The sequence below is a fragment of the Zalophus californianus genome, chromosome 6, assembly GCF_009762305.2.
Source record: "Zalophus californianus isolate mZalCal1 chromosome 6, mZalCal1.pri.v2, whole genome shotgun sequence".
NCBI classification, from domain to species: domain Eukaryota; kingdom Metazoa; phylum Chordata; class Mammalia; order Carnivora; family Otariidae; genus Zalophus; species Zalophus californianus.
In genome coordinates this window covers 33,726,888-33,739,820 of record NC_045600.1, presented here as the reverse complement: position 1 = coordinate 33,739,820, position 12,933 = coordinate 33,726,888, and the positions used below count along the sequence as shown (strand labels likewise).

The 12,933-nt window shown below is 33.0% G+C and overlaps 1 protein-coding gene across 11 annotated transcripts in view; it reads left to right on the top strand.

The window, feature by feature from the left end:
* Positions 1-12,933, top strand: part of GPHN (gephyrin) — a 624,840-nt gene that overhangs the window by 331,357 nt on the left and 280,550 nt on the right. For all 11 annotated transcript variants that reach the window (XM_027571275.2, XM_035728121.1, XM_027571272.2 and 8 more), the window contains one exon: positions 633-727. In XM_027571275.2, the coding sequence (XP_027427076.1) occupies positions 633-727 (95 nt within the window). The remainder of the gene's footprint in view (positions 1-632; positions 728-12,933) is intronic.

Genomic DNA, 12,933 nt, shown 5'->3' with positions numbered 1-12,933 from the left:
TTCAGGTTTAACCACACTTGTGTTAAGAATGCCCTATCTTAAAACTTCTGTTGTATAGTGAAAGTCTATCACTTCATTGATTCTTTTTTAAAATAAGATAGTTAATTTGTATTGAAAATGTAGAAGATGGCAAACTGAGTTTTTCTTCTACCAAATACATGACAAAGTCAACGTGGTGACTTCCTGAGTTTGTTTTAATTATATCATAAAATCATAGAGCTGGGAAAGATACAAAATGATCTCAGGTTTTAGGGATTAATTATTTCATGCATAATAGTCAAAAGGTACCCAGATTTCTTTCCCTATGAAAATCTGTTGAGCTATTATAGCAATCTAAGTCTACATCTTAATATTTAGGTTATTAGATGGGACTTACATCAAATACCTCCGAGTTATAAGAGATAAGAAGGGTCTGCTAATGTATAAAATTTCCCTGGATGTCCTGGTTCTCAGCTTTTATTCACTAGTCCCAAAGAACTGAGTCTTGATACCTTAAAAACAATGTTTAGGGAACTACAAAGTATGGTCAGTAGAAAGCATGATTTATAATTATTTTTAAGTTAATTTTACTACTCTGCCTTCCTTCTTTTTGGCTAATTTCACTCAGTCTGCTATTTAATCTTTAATTACAGGCCACAAAAGAAGTAATAGAACGGGAAGCGCCAGGGATGGCCCTGGCAATGCTGATGGGATCACTTAATGTTACACCTCTGGGCATGCTCTCTAGGTAAGAAAGTCACTAACATGTTGCAAAGAAAATTAATTCCATACCACTAATCACTATAATAGACTGATAAACATAAGAAACTTCAGTCAGTAACACTTAAATTTGCTCCCTTTTTTTCCCCAGAGTTAAGAGTCTTAGTATCCTGTCTAAATCTTGACCATTTTCTCTCAAATTTTTTTTTACATCTTATGTTTAAACTTTTAGAAAATATTATACTTTGCTAAAAGGTGTCAATCCAAACCCAGAGAGGAGTCCATTTTATTAAGATGTAAAATTATTTTTGTGTGTGATTATTTGTAATCATCAATTAATATTCATTAATTGTCATTAAATGCTAATTTAATAAAACAAAACAAAACAGTAGAGGTTTTTTTCAATAAGTTAGTCTTATATGTTAGGAATTTGTAAATAGGCATATTCATGTGTGCTCATAAAAAGAAGCTGAATTAATAATATATTAGTAGTATATTATGTTAGTATATTTAAAACTATGCCTTTGTTAACATAGATGGTGACATCCATTCTCTGTGATGTTATTGTTTTAGTAACTCTTAGATTAAAATCTCCTTTAATGAGGACAACATACATCATTTAAGTTAAAGACAGAAGTATCAACTTAGAATCTATTGATTTAATGACCATTGATTAATAGGCAGTTGATCTCAGAGCAATCTAAAAATACACAGCAACTTTATAATTGCATGGTTTCGTAATCATTATGTATAGCCATTTATTCATCCTGTGTGAAATATGAATACAAAATAAGTGTATCTACATAGCACATGGAATATGAATAATAATGCCGTTTCTGTTACTTAGGGTTTATATCCCATTAATCACAGACACCTGAAGCACAGCTACAGGGAAATGTGAATTGGTCTTTAGTTACTGTATTCTTTTTGCTGTCATAGGTACTATATTATAACATTTAATTTAAGTAAAAGCAAAAAAGAATTACAATAGCATGTAGAAATTTTAAATTTAAAAGTCCATGCTGATCTTTAAGGAACTTATATTCTTCTATGCTGTTCTTTTTTTTTTTTAAAGATTTATTTATTTATTTCAGAGAGAAAGTACGGGGGGGAAGGGCAGAGGAAGAAGGAGAGAGAAACTCAAGCAGACTCCATGCTGAGCACAGAGCCCAACGCAAGGCTCGATCTCATTAACCTGAGATCAGACCTGAGCCAAAAGTGAGAGTCAGAGGCTCAATCAACTGCTCCACCCAGGCACCCCTATGCTGTTCTTTTTTTAAACATACTTACATTCCCTACACTTCTGAGGTCCAGGGTCACATTTGATCTTTTTCTCTATGGAATTAAGTAGTGACATTTGAACATAAAAGAACTCTTTCTTGACATACAAGGATATAGTCAAGAAAAAATTAAACTTCATCTCTTGTTAATTCTTTTGTAATAAAAATATAATTCAGCAAACAGAATACTGTATTTGCTAGGCCCCAAATTAACCATCAGAGATACTAAGGATAGAAAGAAAATCATGGCATGGCCCTCACCTTAAAGATTCCACAGTTTAGCTGGAGAACTTACTCTTTGCAACTGTTAAAGTAACTCTTTATAGCTTTCTTGATACAGTATAGAAATAGCACCTTTTGTCTTATTGAAAGAATTTTCTGGATTAATTCCTCTTCTACCTTCTGAATCCACATGACTGCTGAGTGATAGAAAATTAATCAGCAGGAGTTGATTCTAAGTACTTTGGAATAAGTCCATTATCTTTATGCTGAAGGCTTTGAAAATTAAATAAAATACACAGTGTGGTAACAGATTCTTGTGGCTTTTTTTTTCCTGTTCATTGCTGATTTAAATGAGAGTTTATTTACAAATTTAAAACAGAGTAATCTAGGTGAGTTATGCATAAGAAATTGTGGAATATTTTCCTAAATGTTCATTTTTTGTGAACATTTTCTAGGCATTTAAAAAATTACTATTTTAAAACAGCCATGATTATACTGATGCTTACTTTCTACAGAATTTTTACCTTGTATGTTCCTTGGAGTTTGTACATGCTTCTATTATAGCACATGCTATATTGCAATTATGTACTTATTTGTATAACCTAATATGTATAAAGTCCCTAAGAACAGGAACTTTCTCAAGTTCATTTTTATATCCTCAGACCCCAAAACAACTCCTGACACATAGTAAGTACTCAAAAAATGTTTATTGTTATGATTACTGTTGATAAATCAGTGTTTCATCCTAATTCTATAGAACTTTTTTCAAAGTAATATATCAAAGTTGTTTCCTTGCCTTCCTATTTTTATCTCTAGAGAGCAGCATTAAATAAAAATTTTTTTAATTACTAAATCTGTTTAAAATGGTTCTCATCTATGTGATGAAATATCCTCCAGTTACTTTGTGCAAGTCAGTTACAGGATAGTACCAAGTAATAGTTAAAACCATCATCTCTGAAGCCAGATTGCTTGCGTTCCAATCTGGCTCTACTACTTACTAGCTACTTAACATTTTTTTGGTTTGTTTTTTTTTTCTCATCTATATAGAGGATGTTAATAGTACTGACCTTTTGGATTAAGTGAGTTCATATAAAATGCTTAGGACAACAACTGATTCATAATAAGTCTTATTTAAGTGTTGATCACAGTTATGGTGTTGTTATTGGCTGAGAGCAAGTCTGCTGACAAAACCTTCTAGTAGCTTTCCTTCATCTGGAAATATCTTCATTCTACCTTCATTCCTGAAGGATATTTTCACTAGATATAGAATTCTGGATTGGCAGTTATTTTCTTTTAGCACTTTAAAAAGTATTATTCCACTGTCTTCTGACCCTATGTTTCCTACCAAAACTTAAGTGATTCACAGAAAGCAATACTAACAGGGAAACTTAGAGCTGTAAATGGGTTAAAAAAGAAAACCCTTCTTTTTTACATTAAAAAAAGAAAGATCTCGTGGGATGCCTGGGTGGCTCAGTTGGTTAAGTGTCTGACTTTGGCTCAGGTCATGATGCCAGAGTCCTGGGGCTCCTTGCTCAGTGGGGAGCCTGCTTTTCCCTCTACCTGTCGCTCCCCCCGCTTGTGTTCGCGCTCTGTCTCTCTGACAAATAAATAAATAAAATATTTTTTTAAAAAAAGAAAGATCTCAGAAACAACTACATAACATTAAAATTTAAGGAACTAGACAAGGAACAAATTAAACCCAAAGCTAGAAGAAGGAAGAAAATAATAAAGATTAAGCAGAAATAAATAAAATAGAAAATGGAACAATAATACAGAAAATCAATTAAACCAAATATTGACTTTTGGAGAAGATAACAAAACTGAAAATTTTTAGCTATATTGACTAAGAAAAAAAGAGACCTGACTCAAATTACTAAACTCAGAAACAAAAATGGGGACATCACTGCCAATTCTATAGAAGTAAAAAGGACTATAAGAGTACTATGAACAACTGTATGTCAATAAATTGGATACCCTATATGAAATGGAAGAATTCCTACAAACACAAAACCTACTTAGATTGAATCAGAAAAAAATAGAAAATCCATATAGATCTGTAATTAGTAAGGAGATTCAATCAGTAATCAAAAACCTACCTACAAATAAAATGACTGTACCAGATGGCTTCACTGGACAATTATACCACACATTTAAAGAAAAACAGACACCAGTCCTTCTCAAATTCTTCCAAAAAATGGAGGAAAAGGGAATACTTCCTAACTAATTCTATGGGACCAGCATTGCCTTGATACCAAAGCCCGATGAAGAACTACAAGAAACTACAGACCAGTATCCTCTTTGAACATTGATGTAAAAATCTTCAACAAAATGATAGCAAAACAAATTTAGCAATATTTTAAAAGGACTATACACCATGACCAAATGTAACATATCCCCAGAATGCAAGGATGTTTAGACATATGAAAAGCAATCACTGTAATATACCACAGTATATTACATATGTGTGATATACCACATACAGAAAAAGCACTTGACAAAATTCAGCATGTTTTCATATTAATAACACTCAACAAACTGGGAATAGAAAGAAACTACCTTAACATAATTAAGGCTTATATTAAAAAACATATATCTAACATCATAATGGTGAGAGACAAAACTTTTGCTCCAAAGCGAGAATAAGAGCAGGATGCACACTTTTGCTGCTTTCATTAAACATGTTATTAGAAGTTGTAGCCAAAACATTAGGCAGGAAAAAGAAATAAAAGGTATCTAAATTGGGAAGGGAGAAGTAAATTTATCTCTGTTTAACATGATCTTATTTGTAGAAAACCCTAACAATTACACACACACACACACACACACACACACACACTATTAGAACCAATACACATATTCAGCAGAGTTGAAGATACATAATCAACATGCAAAAATCAGTTGTGTTCCCATATATTAATAATGAAAAATGCAAAAAGGAAATTTTGAAAACAATTCCACTTAAAATCGCATCAAAAAGAATAAAATACTTAGTAATTAACTTAATCAAGGAGGTGAGAGACTTATACACTGAAAACTATAAAACTTTGCTGACAGAAATTAAAGAAGATTTAAATGAATGGAAATAAACCCCATGTTTAAGGTTTGGAAGACTTAATATTAAGTTGTCACTACCCAAAGCAATTTGCAGATTTAATTCAATCCCTATCAAAATACAGCAACATAACTTTTTGCAGAAATAGAAAAATCCATTCTAAAATTTATATGGAATCTCCAGGGGCCCCAAAGAGACAAAACAACCTTGAAAAAGAACAACAAAGCAGGACTCCCACTCCCTGTTATCAAACTGACTGTAAGTTACAATAATCAAAAAAGTTGTACTAGTATTAAGTCAGATTTTTAGGCCAATGGAATAGAATAGAGAGACCAGAAATAAACCTTTGCATATAAGGTCAAATGAATCTTGAGAAGGGTACCAAGACAATTCAATGAGGAAAAGACAGTCTTCAACAAATGGTATTGAGAGAACTGGATATCCACAGGCAAAAGAATGAAGTTGTACCCTTACTTAACACCATATACTAAAATTAACTCAAAATGTATCAAAGACCTAAGTGTAAGAACTAAAATTATAAAACTCATGGAAGAAAACATCAGGAAGAGCTTCACGACATTAGATTTGGCAGTGGTTTTCTTGAATATGACACCAACATTACAGGCAACAACAACAAAAAGGGGCTTAATTGGACTTTATCAGCATTAAAACCTTTGTGACTTAAAGGACACTATCAACCAAGTAAAATGTCAGAATGGGAGAAAACATTGCAAATCGTGTATCTGATAAGGATTTAATATCCAGAATATATAAAGAACTCCAAGACAAAAACAAATAACCCAATTTAAAGATGAATAGATATTTCTCCAAAGAAATAGATATTTCTCCAAATAGCCAATAGGCACATGAAAAGGTGTTCAAAGTGCTAATCATTGGAGATATGTTAATCAAAACCACGATGAGATACTACCTCACACCCACTAGGACAGCTATTATCAACGAACAAACAAAATTAAAAGTGTTGGTAAGGATGTGGAAAAATTGGGACCCCTGTGCATTGCTGGTAGGAATGTAAAATGATGTAGCCATTGTTCAAAGCACTATGGAAAAATTTCAAAAAAAATTAAACAGAATTTCCATATGGTGCAGTAATGCCCCTTCTGGGTTGAACCCAGAGCGACTGAAAGCAAAGACTTGAACAGATACTTGTACACCAGTGTTCATAGCAGCATTATTCACAATAGCCAAAAGGTAGAAGCAACTTAAAGTCCATTGACAGATGAATGGATAAACAAAATGTGTTATATATATGTATATACACAATAGAATATTAGCCTTAAAAATGAATGAGCTGCTGATATATGACACAACATGGATGAATCTTGGAGACATGCTGAGTGAAATAAGCCAGACACAAAAAGGACAAATATTGATATCACTTGTATGAGGTATCTAGAATAGCCAAATATATAGAAAGTAGAACATGGTTACCAGGGGCTGGAAGGCTAGAACCAGGAATGGGCACAGAGTATCAGTTTTTCTAGAGCAATAATCAGTGGTGTTTTTGTACCTAGGTTTTATGTGATTTTAATGAAACATGGATAGTTGTGGCCACCTGCTGACTATTTGTGGTTTAAAATAAAAGGTTTTCTTGCCTGAAAAAAAAAAAAAAAAAGATCCTTCAGGTATCTCCTTAACTTTGGAAGAGAGTTGAGTCCAGCTGTTCTCTCTATCTCATAACCTTGTGATGGCTCATGTTGGGACTACTTATGCAGTATGAGAAGCATCAAACAAGGGAAAATTTAAAGTGGCTTTGGGTTGAAAATGTCTTAAGCAATTGACAGTAGTAAATTATCTCTCAAGGGATTCTGCTTCAACTTAGACCTTACAGATTTCTCAGGAAGCTAGGAGGAAGTTAGATTCTATCTAACTTCTAAGGAATTTAGAGTTCTAGGGAAATTAGAAGGTCATACACATTAAAAAAAAAAAAGACAAAACACAAAAATCAAGGTATCATAAGAAATGAGAGATTACAGATGTTTTCCATTTTGTTCTGTGATCCATTTTGAGTTAATTTTTTAGAAGGATGTAAAGTTTGTATCTAGATTCATTTTTTTTTTTTTTGCATGTAGATGTCCAGTTGTTCCAGTACCATTTGTTGAAAAGACAATCTTTGCTCCATTGTATTGCTTCTGCTCCTTTGTCAAAAATCAGTTGACTATATTTATGTGTGTCTACGTTTCTGGGCTCTCTATTCTGTTCTGTTCATTTATTTGCTGTTCTTTCACCAGTACCACACTGTCTTGATTACTATAACTTTATAGAAAGAATCAGAGTCTGTTAATATAAATCCTCTAACTTCAATCTGCTTCAATGTTGTGTTGACTATTTTGAATCCTTTGCCTCTCCATAGAAACTTTAGAATCAGTCTATAGATATCCATTAAATAATTTGCTGGAATTTTGAATCAGATTTCCATTGAATCCACAGATCAAGCCGGGAAGAACTGACATTCTGACAATATTCAGTCTTCTAATCCAGGAACATGGGATAGGAACTTTATTTAGTTCTTTGTTGATATCACTGAGTGTTTGATAGTTTTCCTTATATAGGTATTACACAGATTTTTTTTTAGATTATAATTTTTTTCATTTGGGTGCTGCTAATGTAACTGGTATTATGTTTAATTTCAAGTTTCAGTTGTTTATTGCCAGTATATAGGAAAATGATTGGCTTTCGCATATTAACCTTGTATTCTGCAAACTTGCTATAATCACTTATTAGTTCCAGAAGGTTTTTTATTGATGATTCTTTTGGCTTTTGTACATAGATGACCATGTCATCTATAAACAAAGGAAGTTTTGTTTCTTCCTTCCCAGTTTGTATACTTTTTATTTCCTTTTCTTGTCCTATTGCATTAACTAAAATTTCCAGTATAGTGTTGAAAAGGAGTGGTGAGAGGGGATATCATACTTAACCTTACTAAAAAAAGCTAAGAGTTTTTTACCATTAAGTAATATATTAGCTGTAGGTTTTTATAGATTTTTTTTATCAAGTTGAGGATGTTTCCCTCGTGTCCACACTCTGTTTCTAGTTTACTGAGTTTTGATCACAAATGGGTGTATGATTTTGTCAAATGCTTGTTCTGCACCTATTGATATGATCATGTGACTTCTTTTTTAGCCTGTGATGAATTACATTAATTGATTTTGAAATGTTGAACCTTCCATGCATACCCGGAATTAATCCTACTTGGTCGTGGTGTATAATTTTCTACACACAATGGATTCAATATGCTAATATTTTGTTGAGGATTTTTGAAACATTGGTGTGTAGGGTTTTTTTTGTTTTTTTTTCTTCCAGTGTCTTTGCTTTGTTTGGCATTAGGGTAATACCAGCCTCATAGAATGAGTTTGGAAGTATTTCCTCTGCATCTTCTTTAAGAGATTATAGAGAATTGGAGTAATTTCTTCCTTAAATGTTTGGTAGAATTCACTATTGAATACATCCAAGCCTGGTGCTTCCTGCTTGGAAGATTATTAATTATTGATTCAGTTTCCTTAATAGAAGTTAATAAGCCTATCTAGATAGATTGTCTCTTTCTTCTTATGTGAGTTTTGGCAGATTGCATTTTTAAAATAATAGTCCATTTCATCTAGGTTATCAAATTTATGGGTATGGAGTTGTTCGAAGTATTCTTGTCTTTTTAATGTGTGTAGGAACTCTAGTGATGTCCTCTCTTTTATTTCTAATATTTGTAATTTGTGTATTCTCTTTTTTACTTAGCCTGGCTAGAGGCTTATCAGTTTTATTTATCATTTCAAAGAACTAGTTTTGGTTTTATAGATTTTCTCTGTGGGTTGCCAATTTTCCATTTCATTGATTTCCTCTCTAACTGTTACTTCTCTTCTGCTTACTTTGAATTAATTTTAATTTTCTTTTTCTTTTTTCTTTTTATTTTTCTGTTTTCTTAAGGTGGAAATTCAGATGATTGACTTAAGATCTTTATTTTTAGTAATATTTGTATTCAGTGCTATAAATTTCCCTCTAAGCACTGCTTTCTCTGCATTTCAAAGTTTAAAGTTTCTCTCTCCTTCTATCTCTCCCTCTCCTCCTTCCTCTCTCCCTATTTTTTTAAAATTTTCATTTCTTTGTCTTATTTATTTGATAACTAGAAATTTATACTTCTTAATCTCCTTCACCTGTTTTGTCAATTCCCCTACCCCCTTTCATTTTTATTTACTTCAAAATATTTCAAAATTTCTCTTTGACCCAAGTGTTATTTAAAAGTGTGCTGTTTATTCTCTACATATTCTGGGATTTTCCAGTCATTTCTCTGTTACTGATTTTTATTTTAATTCCATTGTAGTCTGAAAGTAGACACTGTAGAATTTCAGTCCTTTTAAATTTGCCAAGGTGTGTGTTGTGGCCCAAAAAGTGGTCTACCTTGGTGAATGTTTCACATGAGCTTTAGAAGAATATATACTCTGCCATTATTGGATGAAGTAGTATATAGATGTCAATTATACCTAGTTGTTTGATGGAGTTGTTGAGTTCAAGTTTGTCCTTACTCATTTTCTGCTCAGATACTCCTGTGTCTGTCCGTTTCTGACAGAGGGGTGTTGCAGTCTTTAAGTAGTGGACTTATTTCTCTTTGCAGTTTTTAGCTTTTACCTCACAAGTTTGACACTGTGTATTTAAGTGCAGGCACGTTAAAATCATTATGTTTTCTTGGGGAATTGACCATTTATCATTATAAATGTCTTTCTTTAGCATGGATAACTGTCTGAAACTAATATAGTTACTCCTGCTTTTTTTTTTTTGATTAATGTTAGCATGATATGTTTTTCTATATCCATTTACATTTTAACCTATCCTATATGTATCTTTATGTTTAAAGTGGGTCTCTTCTAGACAACATGTAGTTGGGAGTCTAACAATTTCTGTCAAAATTTTAATTGGTGCATTTAGACCATTGACATCCATAGTGATTATTAATATTGTTGGATTAATGCCTGCCATATTCATTTTTTTAAAGATTTTATTTATTCATCTGAGACACAGAGATAGAGAGAGCATGAGCAGGGAGAGAGGCAGAGGGAGAGGGAGAAGCAGGCTCCTCACCGAGCCAGGAGCCCGATGTGGGACTCGATCCCAGGACCCTGGGATCATGACCTGACCCAAAGGCAGACGCCAAACCATCTGAGCCACCCAGGCATCCCTATGTCTGCCATATTCAATACTGTTTCCTATTTGTTGCTGTTCTTCATTTCTATTTTTATCTTTTGCTTTTTCTGCCTTTTGTTTGTTTTAATTGAGCCTTATATATGATTCTGGTTTTTTTCCTCCTTTCTTAGCATATTGACTATACTTCTTGTTTTACTTTTTTTATGGTTGCCCTAGAGTTTACAGTATACATTTACAATTAACCCAAGTCCACTTTCAAATAACATCATACTATTTCAGAAATAGTGTGAATACCTTATAATAAAATTATCCTAATTCCTTCCTCCATCCTTTGTATTATTGCTGTCACTCATTTCACTTATACATATAAGCATACGTATACATGTAAGATATATATATAAGCATATATAACTGAAATATTATTGGTGTTATAATTTTGAACAAACTATTATATGTTAGATCAATTAAGAATAAGAAAAATAAATTATTTTACTTTCACTTATTCCACCTTTTATACTCTATGAAAGGACCTACATTATTTCCCTTTTCTCTAAAGAACTTCTTTTAACATTTCTTGCAAGGCAGATCTACTGGCAACAAATACCCTCAATTTTCATTTGAGAAGCCTCTATTTCTCCTGCACTTTTAAAAGGATAATTTGACAGTGTACAGAATTTTAACTTGGTGTTCTTTTCTTGCAACACTTTAAATATTTCCCTCTACTTCTTGCTTGCATGTCTTCTGAGGTAAAGTCAGGTGTAATTCTTGTCTTTGTTCCTCTTTAGGTAAGGGTTTTGTTTTGCTCTTTTCTCTGACTTCTTTCAGGATTCTTTTTCTTTGATTTTCTGTAGTTTGAAATTATATGCATTGGTGTAGTTTGGGGTTTTTTTGTTTTTCATTTTTGCCTTTACCGTACTTGAAGTTCTCTGAGCTTCCTGAATCTTTGGTTTGGTGTCTGACATTTGGGGAAATTCTCAGGCATTATTGTTTCAAGTATTTCTTCTGTCATTTTCTCTTTCCCATTACACATATTATACCTTCTGTAGTTATCCCACAGTCCCTGGATATTTTATTATTTTGTTTTCAGTCTTTGTTCTTTTTGCTTTGCAGTTTTCAAGGGTTCTATTGATATATCCTCTAGCTCAGAAATTCTTTTCTCAGCTGTGTCTAGTCTACTAATGAGCCCATCAAAGGCATTCTTCATTACTATTCGAAGTTTTTTTATGCCTAGCATTTCTTTTTAGGTCTTTCATTGGATTTTATCTTTCTGCTTACATTACCCATCTGTTTTTGCATGCTATCTACTTTATCCATTACAATGCTTAGCATATTAATCTTAGTTTTAAATCCCTGGTCTGATAATTCCAAAATCCCTGCCTTGTCTGGTTCTGATATTTGCTCTGTCTTTTAAAATTGTGTTTTTTGTCTTTTAGTATGCCTTGTAATTTTTTTTCTTGATAGATAAAAGGAACTGCGTTTTTTTTAGATTATTTTTTTAAGTTTTTATTTAAATTCCAGTTTGTTAATATACAGTGTAATATTAGTTTCAGGTGAACAGTTTAGTGATTCAACACCCAGTGCTCATCACAGGTGCCCTCCTTAATCCCCATCACCTATTTAACCCATCCCTCTACCCACCTCCTCTCTGGTAACCATCAGTTTGTTCTTTAAAGTTAAGAGTCTGTTTCTTGGTTTGCCTCTCTTTTTCCCCCATGCTCATTTGTTTTGTTTCCTAAATTCCACATATGAGTGAAATCATATGGTATTTATCTTCTTCTGACTGACTTATTTCACTTTTTCACTTAGCATAATACTCTGTAGTTTTATCTACATCATTGCAGATGGCAAGATTTCATTCTTTTTTATGGTAATACTCCAGTGTCTGTGTGTATACCACATCTTAATCCATTTATCAGTTGATGGACATTTGAACTGTTTCCATAATTTGGCTATTGTAGATAATGCTGCTATAAACATCAGGGTGCATATATCCCTTTAAATTAGTATTTTTGTATTCTTTGGGTAATTACCTAATAGTGCAATTGCTGAATCATAGGGTAGTTCTATTTATATCTTTTTGCAGAACCTCCATCTTGTTTTTCAGATTGGCTGCACCAATTCTCATTCCCAACAGTGCAAGAGGTTCCCCTTTCTCCACAAAAAAGGAACTGTTTTAAATGTCCTTAGGTAATATGGTCATGAGATTTGTGGGGAGGGGAAGTGTTCTGTAGTCCTACAATTAGGTCTCAATCCTTTAGTGATCCTGTGCCTCTGGACTTTGCACCTCACAAGTGTTTCTCATTTCTTTCTCACACCACCCCCAACCTTAGGTGGGACAGCATGGCCAGAGTGAGCAGAAGTTGGGTTATTGCTTCTTCCAGGTCAATTAGGCTCTGATAATATCCCAGCAGATTATACTCTGATTAACTAGTTATCCCTGAAGTCAGGCCTTATTAAGAACACAGTGCTACCAGCATTTTGGAATGGTTCCTTTCCTCTCCCCTTGCTGGAAGCACAAGGATTTTTCTTCAT